At 42.0% G+C, this 27,439-nt stretch overlaps 1 protein-coding gene across 1 annotated transcript in view; it reads left to right on the forward strand.

The window, feature by feature from the left end:
* Window positions 1-404: 404 nt before the first annotated feature.
* EPAS1 (endothelial PAS domain protein 1) overlaps window positions 405-27,439 on the forward strand; it is a 141,104-nt gene continuing 114,069 nt past the window's right edge. Inside the window, exon 1 of the mRNA XM_038396641.2 lies at window positions 405-2,973. Within this exon, the coding sequence (XP_038252569.1) occupies window positions 2,945-2,973 (29 nt within the window). The 5' untranslated portion in view covers window positions 405-2,944. The remainder of the gene's footprint in view (window positions 2,974-27,439) is intronic.

The raw sequence follows: 27,439 nt of genomic DNA on the forward strand, positions 1-27,439 counted from the left end.
AGCAGGCCATTACTGCTCCTGTACTTTCAGCCCCTGCTCATCAAAGGAGCAAGAAATTTGTGCTGCAAATCAGCCACATTATGGCCATCTAGAACAGCGTTGCTAGGGCTAGGCTAAAGGGTAAGACCTGAGTTTTACTGGGCATTTTAAATTCTTTGCTTGTCTGACTCTGAAGTCAAGTTGTTTATTCATGTAAAGAATCTTCAGATATAGAGAGAAGCAGTGACATCAGCAAAAATCAGTGAAGGACCAAGAACTCAAGTTAATCTAGAGAATGAATGACTGGTTCTTTGATCCTGCTGCATTCTTTTATCACTTGAAGGCTAAACTTAGCCCTGTACATACAAATTCTGTTTAACAAAGTTTATTTAGGTTTTAAATATTTGCGTTTTTCTTTTGTGTAGGTTCTGTTGTATAAGAAACTGTTACCACATAATCAGATTGCTGCTGTAGAAGCATGGGTAGCTCTCTTCAGATGAGCAGGATGTATTACTAATATGGAAATGCACATGTTGTTTAAATAGGTTACATAAAGAAATGGCATGGCAAAACTGCTAAGCTTTGAATAAGAGAGAAATAATCCATTATAGGCAAAATGCCAAATTATTTCCATTACTGTGAAGTGTAAGAAAATAAGTGATTTTTATTCTGAGGAAAAGATGTTTTGGGTTTGAGTTGTCTAATTAAAAAAAATTAAACTGAATTATTTAGAGATTATGAATGCAATTAAGCTGATAAATAACTTTCCTCACACTACAACCTATTTAATGTTTTGATACAGCAGAGACTTATTTAATTATACAATTTGAAAAACATCATAGCAGGAGCTCATGGGAGTTGAGCCGCAGTACTTTATTTTCCCAGCAGACCTTAAGCATGCTGATATTAATTTTTAAAAAAAGTTTATTGCGGTTTTTATTTGAACAAGAAAATAAGGTTATTTTTTTTAAAGCCACTGTATAAGTCTGAGGAAGGAAGATCAGTAAGCAGAGGGCCTGTGCAGACTTATGGTCCAGTGCTCACTCTCTCCAGATGTGACCTGCACTGTCACCATGCCCCCCTTGCCTCCCTCATTTTGAACACTCATTTGCGATACTAATATTTAGAAGCATAATCAAGCACTGGGAGTTAGTAGTTGGGGGGAGCGTATTTTTAATCAACCTGTGGCTGACTAATTTTGGTTTGGAGCTTGATGAGTGGCGGCTGGGTTTGTGGCTACTGCTGTGAAAGATGTATTAATACGGACTGTAGTCTTAATTTTTGTGAAAGTGCTTAGAGCACTAGCTTTTTAGTTAAGATATAAATCCAAGTAGATAAATGTGTGAGAACAAGTCCGGGGGAAGGATTTTTTTTTTTTTTTTAAAAAGTCCTGGATTTCAACTTGTGGGGGCTGTGGTGAAAACAGGATTTCACTTTACCAAGCACACTTCAGGCTAAAGCAAGCCATCGCTATGACCCCATCCCCATAGCCTCTGCATGTCTTTTAACCTTAATGCCAAAGGCCCAAATCTACAACGGTATGGAGGCTACTAACATCCACTCGAGGCCTGTGTGAATCGTGGCCAAAATAGCTATTTCTTAATTCATTAGAGGCAGCGCCTCTGTGACGCGCCTCGTCGGAGGAGCGGCCGCAGCCAGCTGAAGGCAAAGGGGAGGCCTCAGCCGCGTCCATTAAGGAGGCCCAAGCGTGGCGCTTGTAGCTTGATTGGTCGCGTCTGAACGATGACACCGCCGGACCAGGGGCATCCAGGCGCAAAAAAACCAATTCGTGTAAGATACACTCTCCCCACGCCAGCAAACAAACAGAACGCCCAGCGAAAGACCTGGTGTAAGGGGGAGGGACAGAAGTCATCCCCGAGCCCGCGTTTGCAGCCCCAGTCACGTTTCTGCCTGACCTGACAGGTGCTCCCGGCCACCTTCCCCGGCGGCCGTTCGCGGCCAGCTCGCCCCCGTCCCCCTCCGCCGCTCTGGCTGGGCACGGGCGAGGAGTGCCCGGGGCAGCAGCGCGGGCCCCCGCACCTCCGAGCTGCGGGGCGAGGTCAGCGAAGCAGCCAGCTCGCCGGAGCAAGTGCTAAGGCACCGCGCGGAGGAGGGAAATCCGTCCCCCGGGCCGGGAGCAGGCGCTGCCGCGGGGAGGGACTTGCCCCCCGGCAAAGCAATCGCGGGCCCCCTCCCCCGCAGGCTGCCCGAGGGGCGGGCAGGGGGCTGGCTGCGTGTCGTGCAGCAGCAGCAGCAGCAGCAGCAAAGACTCCAGCTTCCCGCAGCCCTCCGGGCAAATGACCCCCCCCCGCAGGGCTGGGGCTCCGGCAGGCGCCACCTCGTCCCCCGAGCGCTCCTGGCTGGCCCTGCCACCCTCCCTCGCTCGCTCGGCCGCCTCTGGCGGCGTTGACCTCATCTCAGCAAGTCCTGCTGGAGCCTGGGTGGACGCGGGGGGAGGAGGAGGAGGAGGAGGGCTCAGCCAGCTCCCGTCCCCATTGGAGAACGAGCTGCGACAGCTCCAGCTGGAGCGGGAGACGGGGCTAAAGAGGCTGAACCTGCCCCCAGGAGCCCAGGGAAGCCTGAAGTTTTAAAGTGAGAACTTTCTTCTGGCAGGGCTTCAGATTCCAGGGGGAACCCGCTCTCTCCCTTCCCCCCTGGGCGGGCTGTACAATCCTCGGCAGTGTCCTGAGACTGTATGGTCAGCTCAGGGGCGACCTGGCCAGGGTTGCTTCAGCCTTTTCCTCGAGGACAACTCGTTGCACCAGCGTTGCTGTCAGCGGCGAGAGAGCGAGCGATTCCCCGGCCTTCCCGACACCCGGCTTCCTCCCTCCAAGCCTGGGATCTCTAGGCTGCCGGCTGTGTTTTTGGAGGGGGAGATCGGCAAGCAGGACACTCACAGCCGTGACTGAGGAGCCCTAGTTGGCAGCCCGAGTTGGTTTTAGCGGCACAAGGGGCAGCAGCCTCAATGATGACGGCTGACAAGGAAAAGAAAAGGTAAGCGGCGGCGGCGGCGGCCGGGGGAGGATGGATAGGCTCGGAGGTGGGATGTGCAATGAACGTGGGAGCAGTGTAACTGCAGCGGTGGCGCCCCGGGAGAGGCAAGGTGTTGGGGACTCTCCTAAGTTATGACGATCCCAAGGACAGGACCGTGTCTCGTCGCCTGCTGTAGGGGCCGCAGCTGCCGCTGCCCGGGTGACTATTTCTTCCGCAAGCCGGAGGCTGCTCCAGGTCCTGGGGCTGCTGCTCCCCGGCGGGCACTCGGGATGCTTTCAGGCGGGAGCCGCCCGCCGCTGCTACCAAAACTACCCAAGCTGGCGCTTTAGGGATCCAGCAGCAAATAGTTGGGAGCTCCTGGTAGTAATGCCATTGACTGCAGGGGCGCGGGATCCGGCTCTGAGAGGGCTCGAGGCAGGAAAAAATGTTGCTTGGCAGTGAATGGTCTTGGCTGGTGGCCGCAGCCGCGAGGGGAGAGGTCATTTCAGCAGGGCAGCAAAGATCCCCTTCCTCCCCTCAAACCGCTCACAGCAAAACAAACACTTTACACCAAATGGGGACCAGGGTGGTCGCAGCCCTGCTCCTTCCTTTCTCACTCTGTAGCTGCTCTAGCAAACTTAACTCGTGTCCAAGATGGGTTGGTGCCGCAGGTTACAAAAAGTTAGTTCCCCACGGGCGGTGAAGGATGAAAAACCCACCCAGCAGGTGGGTTGAGTTGGTTGCACTGAATAGGGCGGAAGGGATTTACCAGGATGAACGATTTCCCTGTAAACGTGATCTCCAAAGTAGGTGGTTTCAAAAGCTCCTCGTGATGTCATGTACATTATAGGGAAACGTAACATATGCAGTCGTGAGGATCCAGCCTTTACTTCCATGCGTCCATGGGAGCTACAGGGAAACATGTAATAGATACTCCGCCGCTTCCCCAGGAGAGCGCGTTAGCAATATATCCCCGTTTTCCACCTGGGTTCCCCAGTGTGGTTTTAGGGATATAAACCAAAATACAGGTTCCGCATTAATCCATCCCCATGGTTTATAGGAACCGGGCTGGAGTCTCAGTAGATAAGTACCCTGTGTTGTTTTCCTAATGGGACTTTCGGCGAGCGCGGGGGCCAGCAGGGAGACACGGGGCCGTCGGCTCGGCTGGTCTCAGTTACACCGGTTGTGAATGTGGACTCGTGCCCCTTAAGGGGGCAGAGGAAATCCGGATGAAGTCCCGTGTAACTGAGCAGCATTTAGCCCAAGCGTTGGCTGGAACGCTGACTGAGCGGCTCTCCTCCGCAGCTGCTGCTCGAGGGAGTTGAGCTCGGGGTGGAGTCAATCCCTTTCTTGGGGAGAGCCTGCACTTTGGTTGCATTGAAAGTGAATATCCTGGTAGGGGCGCTCTGATTAGCGGCACTGGGAAATGTTCAGCTCTCTGTTTTCTGATTGGCTGCATCGGGGAGGTCTCTGACACCCAGAGGCTAAGGCAGGGGTGGGCAAACCTTTTTGGCCTGAGGGCCACCCTGGGGAATAGAAATTGTATTGGCGGGCCATGAATGCTCACACAATTGGGGTTGGGGTGTGGGAGAGGATGAGGGCTCTGGTTGGGGGTGTGGGCTCTAGGGTGGGGCTGGGAATGAGAGCTTTGGGGTGCAGGAGGATGCTTCGGGCTGGGATCGAAGGGTTTGGAGAGCAGGAGTGGGATCAGGGCTGGGGCAGAGGGTTGGGGTGTGGGGAGAGGCTCGGGGTGCGGGCTCTGAGCAGCGCTTGAGGCTCCTGGAAGCAGTGGCATGACGTTCTCCGGCTCCTACGTGGAGGCACGCCCAGGCGGCTCTCCACGTTGCCCCATCCGCAGGCATCGCACCTGCAGCTTGATTGGAGCGCTGGAGGGGGCCATTGGAGCACATAGGAGCCAGACTGGGGCCATGCCCGGCTTCCAGGAGCTGCATGGTGTGGCTCCCGGCTGACACACCGGAGCAGGGCCAAACTGCGTGGTGCGGCCCCCAATCCAGAGTCCTGGCAGTGGGATGAGCCATGTGGTGTGGCCCACGGCTGAGCCCCAGACACCGCTGGGAGCTCGGGGGCCAGCTTAACACGCTCACCCACTCCTGGGCTAAGGTCTCACCCTTTCTCTCCCCCACTCCATTCCATTTACTCCCACTTTCTTGCTCCATCCTACTCCCTTTAAAAAAAACCCTATCATCTGCAAAGTGGGAAAGTACCCACCCTTCTGGTGGGTATCAATCTTCCTCATACAAAGAAGAGAGAACAATATAATTAAAAATACATAACTACACCATAGCTGGTGATTTTGAAATTAAAGTCATGCACATATGAAGACCACAGTCAACAACAAATACTAGTTCTCAAATTCAGGGTTATTTAGTTCATTAGTTTTCGGGGATTAAGCTAATGCAATTTAAAACAAGATTTATTATCTCTAATGTCAATTAGGTAATTTATTTTTTCAGTTGAAGATGGTGTTTTAGAAGGAAGGAATTTTAACAAAACATGCTTCATAATTACAATTATATGAGTATAGTTTTACATGTTATGTAAACATTTATTAATTTTATATTGCTGATAAATCTCAACATATGATGTACTGAGGGTGTACTGTGTAGGTGGCCTCATAATTTTGGGGATCTGATGAAATACCAGAATTTAATATAGGATCTGAGGGTCATGGAGTGTTTTAACTACCAATCATTTCACTTAGAGTTGAGGGTTCTGGGAATGTGCTGGGCAAGTTATTGGCTAGGTGTTTCTATCTTACTCTTATTAAATACTTTTTGTCGCAAGAAGGTGTAAAGTAGAGATTTAATTAAATCATAGTAATATGTCCAAGGAAAACAGAAATCCAGGTAGTCAAACTCTGTAATTACCACTGAGAACAATTTCCCTACTGAATCTTAATACAAATTGTTTGGTGCTCTGTATTACACATGTTACAGGTGAAAACAAAGGGAAAGAAATTAGGAACTATAGTGCAAAACTGGCAGAAATTTAACTCGTGAAATCAGTGAGAGTACTTGCATGCGTAAAGACTATCCAAGTGATGAAAAAATTGCAGGATTGACCTATGTGTTGAGATATTCAAGCTATTTTATGCTATCAGTGTTTGCAAGATTGACTTTTGTCACTGAATACAGAAATATGTAAATAAAAGCTGTAATTTATGAAGGAAATACCTTATCTTGCCATTGTTCATATATAGTTGTTTTATTTACTGATATACTAAGCTTCTAAAAATTGTATTTAATATTTCATTTTAATGTGTGCACTAGCTCCAGATCATTGACTGAGCTACACTATGAGCAGTTTGAAAATTATTGCACGGGATAACTTTATATTGTATTTTTAGAACCATCAGCATATCAGATATTAATTTATTAGGGCTATATACTTTATCTTAACTGCACATTTGTTCTACATATTAGTTAACATTCTATGCAAAGAATGAAGTATGAATAATATTATGTACCCTCATAATTCCGCTTTGAAGGGAAGAGTGAAAAAAATTATGCTACAGTAAAGTGTGTTTGTGTTTAATAAAGGGCTGAAATAATGTTCAGACTGAAAATTCACAATTTTAATGAAAGATAGTTATATCACAGTTTTTAACAAAAAAAAATCACTCTTAATCACCTAAAACTATAAGGGAATGAGCACAGTCTAGTACACAGAGAACTTTGAAACTAAGCGAATCTTAGAATATGACTACACTGCAATAGCCTGTGATGGGGCTGTAATATTGCAATGTAGATGTCTGGGCTCAGCTAGGTGTTTTGCAGTATAGACATACCCATAGATGGCAACTATCTCGAGACAATGGTGTAATTGCCAAAGCAGTTCAGTTACTATGTGTCATGCTGCAGCATTGAGAGTGGCTAAAAAGTTCAGTTCTCAAGGGGCAGGTCTTGCCACAGATGATGCAGGTTTAAGGCTCAGGGTCGGAAGATGAAAGCGGTGCACTACTGGCGGTTGAGGGCTACTGCACTTTCTGCTTTTCTCTCTCTAAAGTGCCTTAGAATATACTTTAGATACAGCAGAAAACTGAAATTTAGGAGATCTGGGTTCTAATTTACTGGCTGTGCCACTGACTCAAGTGTGATCTTAAATAAATCACTTGACATTCTTGTGCCAATTTCCATATCTCAGAAGTAGGGTAATAATACTTATCTACTTCTAAGGGGTGTAATAGAGGTGAGATGAGATGAAAGGTCATGTATCTAGTTCAGTATTGCAGGGGTGTGTGTGTGTGTGTGTGTGTGTATGAATGTATGTATGTACAGGAATATTCTGCATAGCCAATTGAAACTTAATATATTTTCATTTGTTACTTTTATATGAATGCTTTATTGCCTTTAGTTCATTTGTTGCTACAGTATTATTAGCTTGATTCCTAGCTAGGATAGGATTTAGTGTGGAACAGTCTTTGGAGTAAAGCGAATGAGTGCCGACACTGTCAAAACTGTTCTTTTGCTCAAAGTGAACATTGATGATGCTTGTTTGATGTTTCCTGATAAATTCATTTGGAACACAGATTGCTGGAAAAAAAACTACCAGAGATTTTTCAAGTTGAGAAAATGAACAATTTAGACTATGAGAAATATGCATGTGTTACTGGTAGTAGTGATTTTTAAGTGTACTTTTATATGATTATTTCATGATTCCCTCCTCCACAATGTCTGCAGAAAAGTCTTAGTGATTGTTTAGTATAGTGCCATTAAGTCAGACTTTTTTTTTAACAAGCCGTGCAAATTTTTAGATGCTGCGTGATGCTAGAGGGGGAGGGGGACAGGGTGTGAAAAAACTGACCAAAAGACCAAACATCTGATACTTAAATATCCCTATTCAACTATGACTAGATAACTGAATGCTTTCTATTAATATTTAAAGCTTGATACTGCTAAGTGCCAAGAAATTCTCCTGAGATACTTTGTGCCTTCAATTCCCATTGATCTCTCCCTTAAGGGATTGATTCTGCACAACTGAGGTCAATGAGAATTTTTCTTTAATCAGAGAACGTCCTAAGAGCTTTACCATCAATAGTAGCCTGCAAATCCTTACTCACAAAAGAACTAATCCAATTGTCAGAAACCAAGTCCCATAGACTTCAGTGGCACCCACATCCAATTAGAAGGGGTGGGTTTCAGTTTCCCAGCCACTATTCATTCCACTCACAGCCCAAATATTTGGACTTCATACAGGTTGAATGGATTTCACCCTGATAACTGTGCAGAATGTGGTCATCTGTTGACATTTGTGAGACTACTAAAATTGTTGTGGTTTCTGCCAAGTTATACATACTTTTGACTTCACAAACACTGTTTCTGTCAAAATTCAAACCCACTCACAGGATGAATGCTAAAATCTGGCATCTTTGAGTGGAATACCTCATTTTGATTTTCTGTTTGTCAAAAAACATTGCATTTTCTAATAACCTGTTCTTATCCGCAGTTATTATATATTCACCCGGTTTGGATACTATGGAAGGCTTCAGTACTGGAATTCTGTTATTATGGTATCCTTCATATTTAGGGACCTTGTCATAAATCTAAATAATGAATCTCCTCTTGCTTTCTATAGCACATCTAATTTTATGATGCAGCATTCTCACATCTGGAAATTCCAATGTATAAATTTCAAAACAAGGGCTGTTGTGCACTATGAATTCTTTAACTGTGTTTTTAAGAACTTCCACTAAATGCAAAAAATTGACCTATCTACAAATAATTATAAACTTTCAGTGAACAAAAATTTATTTTCCTACCTTTAAGAGTTTTACAAGTTATGCAGAGAGGGGGGGAAAGTACTGGAGTATTGCCTTTGAAACCCGGGTTCTGTAGAGCCAGATCCTCAACAACCTTTATTCCTGGAAGCAGTTCTTACTGGTGTAGGTAGTCCCATTAAAGTCAATGGAATTATAGCACTTGTATGAGTAAGCACTGAAGGATTGGGCTGTTTGTTACCAGCATAATAGTCTGATTTGCAAAGAGTGAAAGGAAGTTGTGCAGTGAATTGAAATTCATATTTCAAATGTGAGCATAGAACTGTACTTTCTCACTCAGTTGTAGTTTTTTCCAAATGTGGTGGTTGAACTACAATGCTCAAGTCTAGGCTGAAACGCATTATAATAGCTTTCTTTATATTGTGCATCTTGCTACATGACCTAAAAAAATAGGTTTTTTTCTCTGCAAGGCTATTTCATTTTGGTTCATTTGACCCCTCTCAAGCTGTGAAATATCAGGTAAAGGTACTGATGGCCAATGAGGCACAGTAATAAAGGCAGATTATTTTAAATACAGTAAATTCTATAATGAAAAGGTGGGTGAGGTAATATTTTTTTTACTGGATCAACTTCTGTTGGCGAAAGAGACAAGCTTTCAAGCTTATACAGAGCTCGTCTTCAAGTCTGGGAAAGGTACTCAGAGGGTATGTCTATACTGCAATAAAACACTGCTGCTGGCCTGTGTCAGCTGACTCAGGTTAACAGGGCTTGGGCTGAGGGGTTACAAAACTGTGGTATAAATGTTCGGGCTCAGGCTGGATCCTGGGCTCTGGCACCCTCCCCACTTGCTGGGTTCCAGATCCTGGCCGCCAGCCCAAGCCCGAACATCTACACTGGCTGCAGTTTTATAGCCCCATTAGCCTGTGTTGACTGACACAGGCATGCCACAAGTGTTTTATTGCAGTGTAGACACACCCAAGTGTCACAGCTAAATACAAGGTGGAGCAGATTTGTTTATCATGAGAGTTAACATGTTGTAAGACAGTGGCTACTAAGACTACATAAATTTGTTAGTCTCTAAGGTGCCACAAGTACTCCTTTTCTTTTTGCGAATACAGACTAACACGGCTGCTACTCTGAATACTAAGACTACTGTACCTCTTTCAGGAGTCTGATTTGTCTTGTGTACCCGCAGGTTACACCTCACTTAAAAACTACTTACTTACAAAATCAGACACAAAAATACACAAGTGTCACAGCACACTTACTGAAAAATTGCTTGCTTTCTCATATTTTACCATATAATTATAAAATAAATCAACTGGAATATAAATATTGTACTTGCATTTCAATGTACAGTATATAGAGCAATATAAACAAGTTATTGTGCATATGAAATTTTAGTTTGTACTGACTTTGCTAGTGCTTTTTATGAAGCCTGTTGTAAAACTAAGCAAATATCTAGATGAGTTGATGATGGTACTCCCTGGAAGACCTCTGAATACCCCCAGGGATACATTTGCCCCCGGTTGAGGACCACTGTTGTAAGAGACCCATTCCAGGTAAAGTGAGTAATTAACACCTCTGCAATAAGAGGACAAAGTACCTTGCCCTAACAGATGCAAAACCAGCAGACATATCCCACTGGTATGATGATCAGCATGCCTAACAACATACCTTTCAAGATCCATAGGTCCTACATTTGTCACTCAAAACATGTGATATACCTCATCCACTGCACTAAATGTCCCAGTAACTCCTCTGTTTTTTCCACCAAATGCATCCGATGAAGTGAGCTGTAGCTCACGAAAGCTTATGCTCTAATAAATTTGTTAGTCTCTAAGGTGCCACAAGTACTCCTTTTTCTTTTTGCGAATACAGACTAACACGGCTGCTACTCTGAAACCAGTAACAACTGTGTGGGTGAAACAAGACAATTATTATGCTCTTGAATGAACACAAATAGAAAAGACAAAACCACAATATCACCTGTGGGTGAACATTTTTCACAAAATGCTCACTCTGTGTCTGACCTCTCAGTCCTTATTCTCAAAGGAAACCTGTACAACCTTCAAAGGATGAGCCTGAGAACTTAAATTAATAAATTTGTTAGACACTAAAAATCATGGATTTAATGAAGACACTGGATTTATGGCTTATTACAACAATCTATAACCCACTAACCCGCCTGTGTCCTGCCTATGACTGGAGAGGTGTTAACTGCAGATTTCTCCTTGAATGGTCTCTTACAACATGTTAACTTCTTATGCTAAACAATCTATTCCACTTTGTATCTAGCTGTGTCACTGAATACTTTTCCCAGATGTGAAGAAGACCTCTGTGTCAACTTGAATGCTTGTCTCTTTAATTAATAGAAATTGGTCCAATACAAGACATTACATCATCCACCTTGTCCCCCTAATGTCCTGAGACCAACACAGCTATAATAACACTGCAAACAAATAGTTAATTCTATACACAGAAATGCTCTTTCCATTTAGATCTGTTAATAATGAAGTGCAGTGATCAGGATATTCTTTTAAATATTAGTGTGCTTGCTTATACATCATACATACATGCTGGGATAAAATTCTGAATGTGCATTTCACTTTATGGCATAGTGTAGGGCATGAAGTATATGCCAATAGCCAGGACATACCATTGTAGATTAAAACAAAATGCAAATATGGTACACTATACAGGTGCAGTTTTTTATGTTACTTCCTTGAGATAAATCTTATCTGTTAGTCTTGTGCTATGTTCAGTAGCTGATTAAACATTAGTTGGAGCAATTTTTTTAACTAGCTGGTGCTAGTAAGAGCTTAGTCACTTAGAGATGATATTCACTTTTTATTAGACTTGCAAGATTATTCACAACTGCCAAGTTTCCTTTTTGTATAAAAGAAAAATGAGTGAAATTGTATAATTCTGCTTTCCAATAGCACTGTAGAATACAGTATTTGTTTTATGACGTACAGTAGACCAGTTGGCTGATAACAGCTAGTATCTCAAATTAGCCATATTTAATTATACTTTTTAGTATGTTAGCCTAAATTTAATTATGATTTTGGCTCTTTTGCCTGCATGATTGTATTTAGCTCTAGAAATTTTTTCAATTGTTAAGAATTGTACCACAAACAGTCCTTTGCAAACTCTGTGTGCCGTTTTAGATATTAAAACATTTAGATTTGTAACTTTTAGGCTGTTTTTATAAAGAATTTGAGGTAGGATATAATATCCGTTGTGCTCAATTGTCCATCACATTACATAACATGGCAAATATTCAATATTTCATTCTATAGAAGCTCATTAAATGTTTTGTCTAACAAAAAGCAAAGCTGCTTTTAGTTGAATTTTTTGTGTCTGGTCTTCAATCAAAGAGGTGCCCTGATCTTGACCCTTCCTGTATGTATGATTATGTGGAGTCATCAGTTTTCTTTGATTAATGGAATGTTTAGGGTGTTGCCTCCAAAAGATTGTCCCAAAAGTTCAGAAAACGTTACAAATGTTCTATTTTAACTTGTGGTTGTGAGATTAATATTGGATTATTGCAGCTTTATGAACAGTTTTGGGCATCTGGGCAGAAGCAGAATGTTTTGATTTGTATTGTTTTTTAAGGGGACAGTAGATAGTTTCTGTAGGGTTTTTTTCCCCCTGTTTCATTCCAGCTAATATGTAGGCAAACATACTCTGCTCTGTATATCAACAATAATAATGACCAGTATCTTGATTCTACACTGTATTTATTTATATTGCAAGCCAATTAGAAGCAAAGGAGGGATCTAATAGTTTTGCATTTTCAATCTCAAATTTAACATTTGCCTTCGAACCCTTTAAGAATATACATAGCCGAAACAGAAATAAATACAATGTTTTTTTCTAAAAGTCCTTAGTAATTCACATGTGTAACAAAATATATTAGAAGTAAAAGCAAGCTTTAAAAAATCTACTGCTCAAGAGCTTGTGCCCCTCTGTCCCTCATTAAGGAGCAAAATGTGAAAAAGTCAGAATTATTAAAATGTTTCTCATCTATAAAAGTAGTCTGGTATGTGAAGTTGATATTAGTTAAATAATTCTCAAAGAAGGAAAATATCAGCATCAAGCATGTCAAATTCTGTCTACGAAGCAGGCCAAATTGCACTTCTTAATTATGATCCCTAGGTTGAGTTTATAAAATTAGGGCCATATATGAAATAGTGTACCTAAATGACTTAAAAAGCTGGGGCCAGATCCCCAGCTGGTGTAGTTCTGTTAATTGAGCAGTATCATTAAGCTTTTAAGTCAATACTTGTCATTGAGAAAACTAGGGTCAATTTACATCTTGCTTATAACTGTATTTTTCCTGAGTGTACATGCAGGAAAGATGGTTATGGCACTTTTCAAGAACTCCCCTTTCTAAAAAGTGTAATTGTACTAGTTGCAATAATCACAGACACATGGCGGAATAAAGGCTTAGGGAGCTGAATCTTTATTACATCAAGGACATCTGTCCCTAAGTTTTAAAATCTTTAGAAAAAAACCCAATAGTAGTGTATCAAATCCATAGATGCTAGGAAGCTAATATAAGTGCTGAATGAAGTGGGTCTTAAGACTCCAAGATCAATAGAAAGGAAACTGTTTTAATTGATTATTTCTTATAAAAAGGATAGCATGTCAACTTAAATTTCCGTAAGCTTTCATTTTAATAACATGAGCAATGTAGGTATTGGGTTTTCTTCCTTGTTGTTGGGCTGTTGCTTTGATGATCAACCTTCATATTATATGAAGATTGCATGTTATGAGTAGTTCTTCAACTCTTTCAGTGTATCATCTCCAACAGCAATTTGAAGTCTATTGAATCCAAAGGCAGCTGGATGCCTGTTCTCCCAGTTGGACAGGAACACAACTAGATGATCATTTTGACCAAATGAAGTTGTGTGGTTTTTGATGGTGTAGAATAGTTGCCACAATCCGCTTCAATCCCTGTGCATACTATATTCTGTAGTGTACTGATATTCATGAGAGACGCTATATAAATTAGTCACTCATTTTTTTTCACTATCTGTTAGCTACTGGGTCTTTATAATTGTTTTTCAGAAAATAAAAAGTCTGAATTAGGTACCTAATGATGTGAAATGTTGTGCACCTCTCTATATTAATCAGCACCTTCAACTTCTACTGTGACTTCATTGCCTTTCCATTGACTCCTTTCCTGTTCTTTTCTTCCTATTGTGCAGCATGTGGCAGGATCAGAAACTAGAATACCACAGTGTTTTTATACATTTTAGATATGTCAGTTGCACATACTTAATTGACATTTCTTTTAAAAGCCTTTTCCTTAACAATGGACTTTGAATTTTGAACTGTCCCTTCTCATTTTAGAAAATGCAATTGTATTGTCTAAGGAAAAGATAAAATTAGATACATGAAGATTTTTTAAAATTAAGCAATATCTACAAACTTCAAGTAACTGTATTAAATTATTATTAGCTAGCGGTCTGAAGGTATATGTGGTAATAAAATTAGCAGAATTGTTAGAAACTTCCTTGCAACCAATAAAATATGAACATTATCTATTGTAAATATTTAAGCACCCCATTATCTGAGTCTGAAAACATATTTGGAGGCTGAAGATAGACAAATTAAGACTGGAAATAAGGCACAAATTTGTAATTAACCATTAGAACAACTAACTTAGGGATGTGGATTCTCCATCACTTGCAGTTTTGAGTCTGGACACAATGTCTTTCTAAAAGGTATGCAGTCTCTCAAACAGAAGACAGGAGGTTTGATGCAGAAATTATTGGGTGAGCGTCTTTGGACTGTGTTATGAAGGAGGTCAGTCTTGATCAGAGGTTCTCAAACTGTGGTCCGACCTCCATTCAGATGGTCTGTGGATAGTTCCCTCTAAGGTGTGCGCCTGGGTGCCTGCACACAAGAGACTGAAGGGCCACCCACCTAATTAGTGGAGCTGCACAGCAGTGGCTCCACTAATTAGGTGCCTGGACTCTGGAGAAGATGCACATGTAAGCTGAGGTGGTGGCCTTGGGGGGAATAGGGAATAGGTGGGAGGGGGCAGTGGGGTGAGAAGAAGGGGTTGGGGAATTTGGGATGTGCAGGGCTGTGGTGACCAGAGAAAGAGGTGACTGTCCCCAGCTCCAGGGCTGGTGCTGCTGGGGAGAGACTCCCCTCCTTCCCAGCCTCAGCTTGGGGGCTGCCGCGGCGGGGGAGAGAGGACACATCCATCGCATTAGAAAGGTAAGACTACCAATATTAAAATATGAGTTGCGTGCTTTTATTTGTAGAACAAAAAAACTTTAATTATTATTATGGATTTTTTATATAGCGCTTTTACCTAAATCGCTTTGCAGTAGTTAGCTAATAGTACAAACAACATTTGGAAAGATCACTAAGTGGTCCGCCGAGACCCTTAGCAATTTTCTAGTGGTCTGCGAAGAAAAAAGTTTGAGAACCACTGGTCTAGATGGTCATTATGGTCCGTTCAGCCCTTAGAATATATGAATATTTTCATTATTGTTGTTAAAAGATAAAACAAATATGATTATAAGCATAGCATTAAAGATAAATGAACATCATTTGCTGCTGAATATAGTTTCTGAATGTTGAAGCATTCAAGATGAAGAAAAATAGTGCAAAATTAATGAAGAAACATCACAAAGTTTCTAAATAATTAAAATATAGACTAATAATTCTAGATTCAGTTTCTAAGAATGCAAGCAAGCAAACAAAACTACTTCATACAATACTTATATTCTCATACTTATACAAATGGCTACCTTACCTAAGTAAGTTTCTGCCATAGGAAACCTGGAACAATAGTATCCACAAACATACTTAGTACATCTGGTATCCACTATTTATTTAGGAGACCGCTTTCTTTAAGAACCAATTTTTGTCAATCCCCTAAAATAGGTTTCCTTGTACATAGTACACTGTAATTTACAAAACAGCTACTGTCTACTTGAAATACTCTACAGTATTTCATGAAAACTAATGTGCATTATTAAGCTCGTTTTCCTGCAGCATAAAGCCCTTGCAATTTTATGTTCTTGGAGCCTTTAATTAATTATTTTTTTTTTTTTTTGTGTGCACACAGTGAAAAATCACTTAATGGTCATAAGAATTTTGAAATAAATGGGTTTAATAGCACTTAAATTGTTGATATACTGTAGTTTACCTTTAGAACACACATTTTGTGCACTTGCACAACAAATGTTTACTTAGTATTAAGATAGAGAAGTATGAAGGTCACATGTTAGTGGTTATGAAGGAGCTTTTATAAATGTAATGGAACAAGATTCCCTGTATTTTATTTCACCAGAGGAACATAATGGCCACAATAAATGGTAGCATAGTCACTGCACTTAATCTCTGAGTAACACTCAGTTCATTTTCGCTTGCATTTAACAATGCATTTGTATGATAAACCACAGACCAATCCTTTAAATATCACTCTTGTTATAACACTCCAGTTATTATCAGTGAATCTCCAAGGCCTGTGCATTCACAATTATATTACCCTCTGTATGAGTGAATTCTTGACATTATCAACTCTGCTTATTGTCACAGTACTTTGAAGATCTTTGATGTGACATTAAAATACAGTAATTTGACTGGCTTTATATATAATGGAAAATGTGCTATTGCTTACAGATCAAACTTAAGCCATCACAATCATTTTAATTCTAACTGCAACTTGCTTCACACTCTAAAGCATTTTCTGTGGCACAGCATATGAGGCTGCTGTGTCTAGTTAGATTTTATATACTGCTATTGTACAATTATAGAATCATATCAGGGTTAGAAGGGACCTCAGGAGGTCATCTAGTCCAACCCCCTGCTCAAAGCAGGACCAATCCCCAACTAAAATTATCCCAGCCAGGGCTTTGTCAAACCAGGCCTTAAAAACCTCAAAGGAAGGAGATTCCACCACCTCCCTAGGTAACGCATTCCAATGCTTCATCACCCTCCTAATGAAAAAGTTTTTCCTAATATCCAGCCTAAACCTCCCCCACTGCAACTTGAGACCATTACTCCTTGTTCTGTCGTCTACCACTGAGAACAGTCTAGATCCATCCTCTTTGGAACCCCCTTTCAGGTAGCTGAAAGCAGCTATCAAATCCCCCATCATTCTTCTTTTCTGCAGACTAAACAATCCCAGTTCCCTCAGCCTCTCCTCATAAGTCATGTGTTCCAGTCCCCTAATCATTTTTGTTGCCCTCCACTGGATGCTTTCCAATTTTTCCACATGCTTCTTGTAGTGTGGGGCCCAGAACTGGACACAGTGCTCCAGATGAGGTCTCACCAATGTTGAATAGAGGGGAATGATCACATCCTTGATCTGCTGGCAATGCCCCTACTTATACAGCCCAAAATGCCGTTAGCCTTCTTAGCAACAAGGGCACACTGTTGACTCATATACAACTTCTCATCCACTGTAACCCCTAGGTCCTTTTCTGCAGAACTGCTGTCTCGCCATTCGATCCCTAGTCTGTAGTTGTACATGGGATTTTTCCATCCTTAGTGCAGGACTCTGCACTTGTCCTTGTTGAACCTCATCAGATTTCTTATGGCCCAATCCTCTTAATTTGTCTAGGTGCCTCTGTATCCTATCCCTACCCTCCAGCATATCTACCGCTTCTCCCAGTTTAGTGTCATCTGCAAACTTGCTGAGGGTGCAGTCCATGCCATCCTCCAGATCATTAATGAAGATATTGAACAAAACCGGCCCCAGGACTGACCCTTGGGGCACTCCGCTTGATATCAGCTGCCAACTAGACATGGAGCCATTGATCACTACGCATTGAGCCTGACAATCTAGGCTTTCTATCCACCTTATAGTCCATTCATCCAGTCCAATTTCTTTAACTTGCTGGCAAGAATACTGTGGGAGACAGTATCAAAAACTTTGCTAAAATCAAGGAATAACATGTCCACTGCTTTCCCCTCATCCACAAAGCCAGTTATTTCATCATAGAAGGCAATTAGATTAGTCAGGCATGACTTGCCTTTGGTGAATCCATGCTGGCTGTTCCTGATCACTTTCCTCTCCTCAGAGTGCTTCAGAATTGATTCCTGGAGTATCTGCTCCCTGATTTTTCCGGAGACTGAGGTGAGGCTGACTGACCTTTTGTTCCCCGGATCCTCCTCCTTCCCTTTTTTAAAAGTGGACACTACATTAGCCTTTTTCCAGTTATCTGGGATCTCCCCTGATTGCCATGAGTTTTCAAAGATAATGGCCAATGGCTCTGCAATCACATCCGCCAACTCCTTTAGCACCCTCCGATGCAGCGCATCCGGCCCCATGGTCTTGTGTTGGTCCAGATTTTCTAAAAATAGTCCTGAACCACTTCTTTCTCCACAGAGGGCTGGTCACCTCCTCCCCATATTGTGCTGCCCAGTGCAGTAGTCTGGGAGCATTCTTGATCATTGTCAGTCTCATATAGAGGATATAATTCCACTTATTGGAGCCCACGAGATAACTACATATAGTACTGGCTTGCTGCTGCTCCCACTGAATTCAATAGGAGCAAGAAGGCTTTGTAAATAATCTTCTGATTAGTAAAATGATGCACAGAATTGTAGGGTGAAGTCTTGAATTCAGAACTTGCTTGGGTATGCTCTGAGTAAAGGACTCCAGGATTTGGATCTGAGGGCTATATTGTGCTATGAATTTTTAAGGCAGTACTTTTATTGGAATGAAAAAATTGGTGAGCACTATGGCATGGATTTTACTAAGAGGATCAGGGATTGGCAACTTTTGGCATGTGGCCCATCAGAGAAATCTGCTGGCGGGCCGGGATGGTTTGTTTACCTTCAGCGTTCGCAGGTTCGGCGATCGCCGCTTCCTCTGGCCGCGGATTGCTGCTCCCACTGGCCGCGGTTTGCTGCTTCAGGCCAATGGGGGCTGCGGGAAGCGGTGCGGGCTGAGGGATGTGCTGGCCGCCACTTCCTGCCTCTCTCCCTGCCCGCTGCCCTACAGGAATGAACTGTAAAGTCTGCCACTGAACCTCACTGATTCCCAGGAAGGGAGGGTTGTCAGCATGAAGGCCTTGTGCCCCTGATTATCTCTGGTTCTGGCTGTCCTTAGGATTCCCCCTTTTAATGAGGATCCCTGCCATAAAGGAGGATCCATGGGACAAGGACTGTGCTGCTTTTCCCAGGGAATTTGCAGGTGGCCTAACCCAGCCACTTCTCACCCTTCTCTGAAGCCGCCTGGGGAAAGTCAGTGGAGGCAGCTGACCCCTCCACATAGGATGGGCGAGCTCCTGCATGGAGGAGATCCTCTTTTTGTGGTCATACTGAAGGCAACATCTGGCTCTAGTGGGACAATGTGGTTCCTGCAGTTAAGAAAATGTAGGTGTTTGGTTTTGACACAGTATCTTTCTCACCCGACACTGATTTTGACAACTAAACCCATGCTCTTAAAATGCTAACCCAAAGTTGCCGGATCACTGTTTTTAGTCTGACAGCAGAATCTCTGGCAGCTTTGTTCAGCCCCTGATGAACTCTTCAGTGCTACAGCTGTAATAACATTGTTGTTATAACTGAAGACTTTTATTTTCTTACAGTTACTGTATTTTCCTCTTAAAGTGATTTGATGGATATGTTATTGCCATTACTAACCAGAGGGGTATTTCTATAAAAACTTCCTTTCTACTATCAAGTTGTCTTAACAGTGCCACAGGTTTTTACATAGTAGAGCTATATATTCTACAAATGATTCAGAAAAAGAGAATACCCTATTTACATAGGCATGTACTAACCTGAAAGTTTCAGAGTAGCAGCCGTGTTAGTCTGTATTCGCAAAAAGAAAAGGAGTACTTGTGGCACCTTAGAGACTAACAAATTTATTAGAGCATAAGCTTTCGTGAGCTACAGCTCACTTCATCGGATGCATCAAATGCATCCGATGAAGTGAGCTGTAGCTCACGAAAGCTTATGCTCTAATAAATTTGTTAGTCTCTAAGGTGCCACAAGTACTCCTTTTCTTTTAACCTGAAAGTGGAATATAAGCAGGTACAGATGCTTGCAGGGAAACTTAATACCACTGTTTAGAAACATTATTACCCATAGAAAAACATTGTTTATTAACCATGTAACCAGCCAACCCAGAGCCATGTCAAAATGAGGATCTGCAAGCTGAGGATGTCATTTTGTGAATTTCAGCTCTGAACTCAGTTCTTTGCTCTGACACTGGCTCAGTGCCGGAAGCACTATGAAAGGAGTACACCAATCTCTGTTTCTGGCAGCCCCTTTGACTGATACAAGATAAACCCTGACAGGCTCCAGAAACAGCCATATTTACCAAAGCCAGAAGGCTGGTTCTTCAGGAAAGGTCTTTATGGTGGTGGTGGGGGGGGGGGGGGGTTGGATCAAATGGAACTAGGGAGGGTCTGCACTTCCTAGAACAAAAATTGTCCCTTATCAAGAACAGGCATCATCCATTGAACTTTCTTAAATTACAGTCAGATATTTGGAATTAAATACTCAAGGGCCAAGTTCAGAGGTGATGTAACTTCTGGTATAAGTTGCATGCTGCTAAGTAGGGTGTAAAGTACTTGTTGAGGGATTAAAAGGGAGTGAATATGGCAGGAAAAGCAACTAAACTTTTGTAGAGAGGAAGATCCCTGATTAAGGGTCTGGATAACGACTCAGGAAATCTGAGTTTGGTTTCTGGTGCTGCCACCAACTTCCTGTGTGATCTCTGGAAATTTAGTTAATTGCTTTGTGCCTCAGCTTTCCATCTGTAAAAGGGGTAGTAACACATCATCACTTCTACCCTTTGTTGGTCATGTCTATTTAAATTGAAAAATTTTTAGTAGGGACTTTCTCTGCCCAGCACAATGAAATCCCGACCTTGGTTGGGACTTCTAAATAAGAATAATTAACAAGAAGGTCAAATAAAATAGTGGGGCCTATATTATCTTACTGCCTTCTTATGCTATCTTAATTGTTTTCCCTACTATACCACTTCCTGCTATCCCTCGATGTATAAATTACACCTACTTATAAGTAATTTACACCACCATTTGTATCTCCTATGAATTTGGCCCTTATGTTATAAGACCAATGCAGTGTTCCCTCTAATTTTTCCCACCTGTGTGCGGAATGAATTTTGTTATGTGCACAAAACAAAATTCATGTGGTGGGGGTGGGGCCGAGGGGTTCGGAGTGTGGGAAGGGGCACAGGGCTGGGGCAGAGGGTTGGGGTGCAGGAGGCGTGAGGACTCTGGCTAGGAGGTACAGGCTCTGGGGTGGGGCTGAGGATGAGGGGTCTGGGGTGCAGGCTGCCCCAGGGCTATGGCAGGGAGAGAGGACTCCCCCCAGCGCGCGCTCGCTCTCTCTCTCTCTCTCTCTCTCTCTCTCTCTCTGCAGTACCACCTGGGCTGGAGGAGGAGGGGTGCCTCCCCACATTGCAGCACCTCTAGGGCAGGAGAGGCTCCTTTCCCACAGGGTTCAGTTGGGGCCAGGGGAGGGGCGTCTCTCCAGTGGCTGTGGCTGGACTGGGTTGGGCCCTTGGTTGGGGGAGAGGAATCTCTCCTCACCACAGCCTAGCTTAGAGGGAATTTAGGATCAATGTACAGATTAGGTACCTTGAGCAATTTAGGAAACATTTAGTGAGGGAAGTGGCAAGGGATCAGAAAACAATGAACATATCTTTGAGATGACAAACCCATTGTTGTTGTTTATATAATATTTCATCACAGGACAGGTAGATGAGCAGCCCCAAATGTACCTGAAGCAATGAGAGGGATTTGAACTAAAGCCAGGGAAATATACATGGAAAGGTCAGGGTAGTTTTAAATAGCTGTGCAGGAGATAACATTCTGTTTCAAGGTGTTTTAGTTGAGCCTCTAGGCAGAGTGATGAGAATGTCAGGTACACTCCCAAACCTGAACTATTCTTTTTAGAGAACAAATTTGAGGAACTGTGCCAGATTGAGGTGTCCTTAGAGGAGCTTTTGGAACAGATTGACAAACTAAACAGTAATAAGTTACCGGGACCAGATGGTATTCACCCAAGAGTTCTGAAGGAACTCAAATGTGAAATTGCGAAATACTAACTGTGGTATGTAACCTATCATTTAACCCAGCCTCTGTACCACATGACTAGAGGATAGCTAATGTGATGCCAATTTTTAAAAAAGCCTACTTCAGTACCAGGCAAATTGGTTGAAACTATAGTAAATAGCAAAATTATCAGACAAATAAATGAGTTGGAAAGAGTCAACATGGTTTTTGTAAAGGGAAATCATGCCTCAAGAATCTATTAGAATTCCTTGGGAGGGGAGGGGGGTTCAACAAGCATGTGGACAAGGGGGATTCAGTGGATATAGTGTACTTAAATTTTCAGAAAGCCTTTGACAAAGTCCCTCACCAAGACTCTTAAGCAAAGTAAGCTGTCATGGGATAAGAGGGAAGGTCCCATCATGGGTCAGTAACTGGTTAAAAGATAGGAAACAAAGGATAGGAGTAAATGTTCAGTTTTCAGAATGGAGAGAAGTAAATAGTGGTGCCCCCCTGGGGTCGGTACTGGGACCAGTACTGTTCAACATTTTGATAAGTGATCTGGAAAAGGGGGTAAACAGTGAGGTGGTAAAATTTGCAGATGATATAAAACTACTCAAGATTGTTAAATCTAAGCAGACTGCGAAGAGTTACAAAGGTATCTCACAAAAGTGGGTGACTGGGCAACAAAAGGGCAATTAAAATTCAATGTTGATAAATGCAAAGTACCGGTAATGCCCATTGGAAAACATAATCCCAACCATATATGTATAAAATGATGGGGTCTAAATTAACTCTTACCACTCAAGAAAGAGATCTTGGAGTCATTGTGGATAGTTCTCTGAAAACATCCACTCAATGTGCAGTGGCAGTCAAAAAAGTGAACAGAATGTTAGGAATCATTAGGAAAGGGATAAATAATAAGACAGAAAATATCATGTTGCCTCTATATAAATCCATGTTATGTCCACATCTTGAATACTGCATGCAAATGTGGTCGCCCCATCTCAAAAGAGATATATTGGAATTGGAAAAGGTTCAGAAAAGAGCAACAAAAATGTTTAGGGGTATGGAACAGCTTGCATGTGAGGTGAGATTAATAAGACTGGGACTTTTCAGCTTGGAAAAGAGACGACTAAGAGGAGATTGAATAGAAGTCCATAAAATCATGAGTGGTGTGGAGAAAATAAAGAAGGAAGTGTTATTTACTCCTTTTCATAACACAAGAACTAGGGGCTCACCAAATGAAATGAATAGGCAGCAAGTTTAAAATGAACAAAAGGAAGTATTTTTTTCACACAATGCATAGTCAACCTGTGGAACTTTTTTCCAGAGGATGTTGTGAAGGGCAAGACTATAACTGGCTTCAAAAAAAGAACTAGATAAGTTCATGGAGGACAGGTCCATCAATGGCTATTAGCCACGATGGCCAGGGAAGCAAAATCATGCTCTGAAGTGTCTTTAGCCTCTGTTTGCAGGAAGCTGGGAATCGGCAACAGGGAATGGATCACTTGATGATTACCTGTTTTGTTCATTCCCTCTGAAGCAGTGGTTCTCAAATGCGGTAGGTGTGTACCCCTAGGGGTATGCAGAAGTCTTCTAGGGGTACATCAACTCATCTAGATATTTGCCTAGTTTTACAACAGGCTAACAAAAAGCACTAGAAAAGTCAGTACAAACTAAATTTCATACGGACAAAATGAGAAAGTAGTCAATTTTTCAATAATAGTATGCTGTGACACTTTTATGTTTTTGTCTGATTTTTGTAAGCAAGTAGTTTTTAAGTGAGATGGAATTTGGGGGTATCCAAGACAAATCAGACTCCTGAAAGGGATACAGTAGTCTGGAAAAAGAAAAGGAGTACTTGTGGCACCTTAGAGACTAACAAATTTATTAGAGCACTAATAAATTTGTTAGTCTCTAAGGTGCCACAAGTACTCCTTTTCTTTTTGCGAATACAGACTAACACGGCTGCTACTCTGAAAGTAGTCTGGAAAGTTTGAGAGTCACTATTCTGAAGCATCTGGCATTGGCAACTGTCAGATGACAGGATATTGGGCTAGATGGACCATTGGTCTGATCTAATATGGCTGTTCTTATAAATAATAATAATAGATCTCTGTGGTAGTGACTTTCTTCCTATGTGTATATAGCATAGTAGTACAAATAACAATTAGTATGAAAATCTGGTGCAAATTGTGCAATAGAAAAAAGCACTTTCATACCATGTCTGAACACATGGAGCTTTGTATGAAAAGACATGATCAAAACTGATATCAAGATTCTTAACCTTGCTCACTCCTTTCACATTAATCCCCTCAATAAGTGGGGACAAGGAGAAGAATTAAAGCTCTCATATACATAGTCCCTCCCTTGCTGCTGCATAGAGATTGGGAACTAGAAATTGACCATTTGGGGCTAGATTGTAACTAGACATAACATAGAGTTAGGAGCAGGGGTGGGGAGTAAGAAGCACCCTTCCACCTTGTGAAGCTGCATTAGGGAAATCCACATGACAGCTCCCACCGCTGAGTTATTTGGGAGCACCTGAGCAGTTAAAGCCACAGCCTGCTCCCCGTTTAGAGGTATGGAAAATTTCTCCCTTGCCCATGGCAAAAGACATACAACAGAAAGATGGTCCCTGGCCCAAAAGTTTACAAACTAACCACTCCAATCCTACAAACAGTTACGCATCTGCTTAACTTTAGACGTGAATATTTGTACTGGAGTCAACATGAACTGATGTGTAAAGTTAAACAGTTGCATAACTGTTTGTAAGTTTGGGGCCTAAATAATAGATGCAATACTAAAGAAAGCCCCATGTAAGTTTAGATTAAGTATAACTTATCACCCTCAAGTGGTAATTTAGCAATGATTCCATTTGTGTTCAATCTCCTATTTATTGGTGGTTTAAGCAAACAAAATTGTTAGATGCTGTGTAAGGTATGAGGAATGAAGAGCAAATATCGGGTTTTTTTTGTTACTTGTGCAGGAAGTGGATTTTAATTTATCAAAGTTTAAGGAGGAAAAAACTTTGTGGACAAATCTATTTTAATGTGTCATCTGTGGCTTTTTTTTTAAAGCATTCCACTTGCTCTGGTGCTGAGAATTGCTGCAGTATTTAAGATATTGAATAAGATATGATATGATAGTATCTGAAGAAAAAACAAAAGGCTACCACTTAGTGATATAAATTTGGGTATTTGGAAAAAAAGAAGATACATTTTCCCCAAAGAGAAAGTAATTAATTTTAGTCTTTGGTGGCAGCCAAATCACAGCTAAGAATGAACCATATAAATTATGACTATACAGTGATTTCAGCTGGCTTGACACCTAACATTCTTGTCAGTGATTTTAAAAAAATTATAATAATTTTAATAGAAGATCAAGCAGCCATAGAGGAGTTTCCATTTTGATCTTTTATACAACAGTGATAGTATCATCATTGAGTATCATTTGCACTTGGCTCATCTTGCCATTTGGCATCTGCTAGAAGTGGATGCGGGTAAAGTACTTTTCCTTGTTTTTGGCATTTCAGGAGGAACTTCAGTGTGCGGGAGCTTTGATCTTTTGAACAAATAGGAGAAGATATTTGAATCTGGAAGCATCCCTCTATTCTGTCTTGTGTGATTGTGATGATTTGTTATCCCTTCATTTTGAGTGGAAGGTTATTCCTAGTGGGAGAGAACAGCATGGCCATCATGTATAGATGAAAGCTAATTGGTTTTCTTAGCTGGAATATTAAGACTGAATCCTGGAAGGTGTTTAGCACTGTGACCATGATCAAGTGCTGCAGTACATGCTTAATTTTAAGACATAAGTAGTCTCATCAAAGCTGAGTCTTCATTTTAAAATGGAATTGTGGTCTTCATTTGGAATAGGAAATTAACTTCTCAACAACTATAGTTGTGGATCCAGAAGTTCCAAAAGTGACAGGGATATACCACCTGGGGAATCTGATTCCTGGCACAAAACAATTTAATCCTTGTTTGGAAAGGGCTATTTTTGGTTGGAGTGGTCCAGTTGTATTCATTTGTGATTTGCGGTCATGTTCATGATTCATGTTGGTTATTGTTACACCAGTGTAACAGTGCAGGCATTGTAACCAATGCCATTTTCACTTTTCTGTATTGCTGGTTTAACTGAGTTTGCAAAAGTGGTAGGTTATGGGAACCTCTTTAGGAGTGTACTACAGGGCAGATGGCAATCTATGGTTAGTATTTGTGTATGTTTGATATTTACTTTATTTAAACAACAGTCATGATGGAAACAGTTTTAATCAACTTTGTGCAAGCTTGGCAATCCAGATCTACTTACTCAAGTAACATATTTCTCAGAATCCTCTCTTCATGGCCGTGCTATTGTTTGTGTGTATTTCATTGTGTATTTACCAGAGGAAGAGAGCTATTGTTGTTTAGATGGCGGTTGGAAATATAAAATGGAGTCTATTGAGAATTCCAATAGACTGTACATGCCACAATTGTTTTGTGCTGTGTGACACTTTAGTATGCAGTGTTTTTTATTTGGCCATGCGTGCAAATCAAAATGGAGCTTCCCACCTCAAACACTTTGTCATCAATGTTTTAAAGATAAACCATTAACAAAGAAGAAAATATCTTTCCTTCATTATACTACCAGGTAATCAAAATTTGCAGGATTAGGACCAAATCCTGCAGTCCTTATTCAAGCAAAACTCACATGGACTTCATCTGATGTTTTTCTTGAGTAAGGGCTGGAGGATTTGGTTTTTACAAAGGAAATAATCTTTAAGTAGAGTATACCTAGAGAGAGACGTTGGGCGAAAAAAGGGAGCTATTGCCAAAAGGTTTCCTTTGTAGGCCACTTACTGTAGCTAAAATTATAAGGCGCAGAAGCAGTAGTAGTCTGTTAGGACAGCCATGAAAACAAGCCTTTAGCTATTTCTAACAAATATTGAATGAAGATATTTTCCAAATTTTAAAAATAAGTTAAGACTTAGCAAAAAGCACACAAAAATCTGAGTTTATCTGTATCCCATCAGGTACATAATGTCCTGGAGCGTAGCCTACTGGCAGAAACATGTGCAGTGTTCTCCTTTGCAGCATTGGGAATGCTCTCTGCTGAATTTGGCGCTTATGACCAAAGTTTGCTTGTTAGCTGAAGTTCACACAGACTTCTTGCCAGGTCTGCCCAGAATACTGTCTCCTCTAACTTCCTGTGGTCTTGCATAATATTTCCTTGCTTCTTGTGTAACTGTGCACTTGGGCTGGTCAATGCCCAGTTCATTTTAAAGGCCTGATCCTGAAAAAAATGTGAGGAGTCTCAGAAAAAGACGTAAATGATTGCAGTTTGAGCTCAACCAAGAAGTATCAGCACAATCTAAACATGTTGTGATGGTGGGGACTCTAGGGTTTAGTCCAGGGGTGGGCAAACTGCGGCCTGGGGGCCGCATCCAACCCTCCCAATGTTTTAATCTGGCTTTTGAGCTCCCGCTGGGGAGCGGGGTCAGGGGCTTGCCCCACTCTCTGCAGCTCCTGGAAGCAGCAGCATGTCTCCTCTCCGGCTCCTACATGTAGGGGCAGCCACGGGGCTTTGTACGCTACTCCCATCCCAAGCACCTGCGGAGAGGGCAGCGTGCAGAGCTGCCTGGCTGCGCCTCCACGTAGGAGCTGGAGGGGGGACATGCCGCTGCTTCTGGGAGCTGCCCGGAGCCTGCATCCCTGACCTCCTCCCATGCCCCAACCCCCTGCCCCAGCCCTGA

Source organism: Dermochelys coriacea, chromosome 3, assembly GCF_009764565.3.
Source record: "Dermochelys coriacea isolate rDerCor1 chromosome 3, rDerCor1.pri.v4, whole genome shotgun sequence".
Classification (NCBI taxonomy): domain Eukaryota; kingdom Metazoa; phylum Chordata; order Testudines; family Dermochelyidae; genus Dermochelys; species Dermochelys coriacea.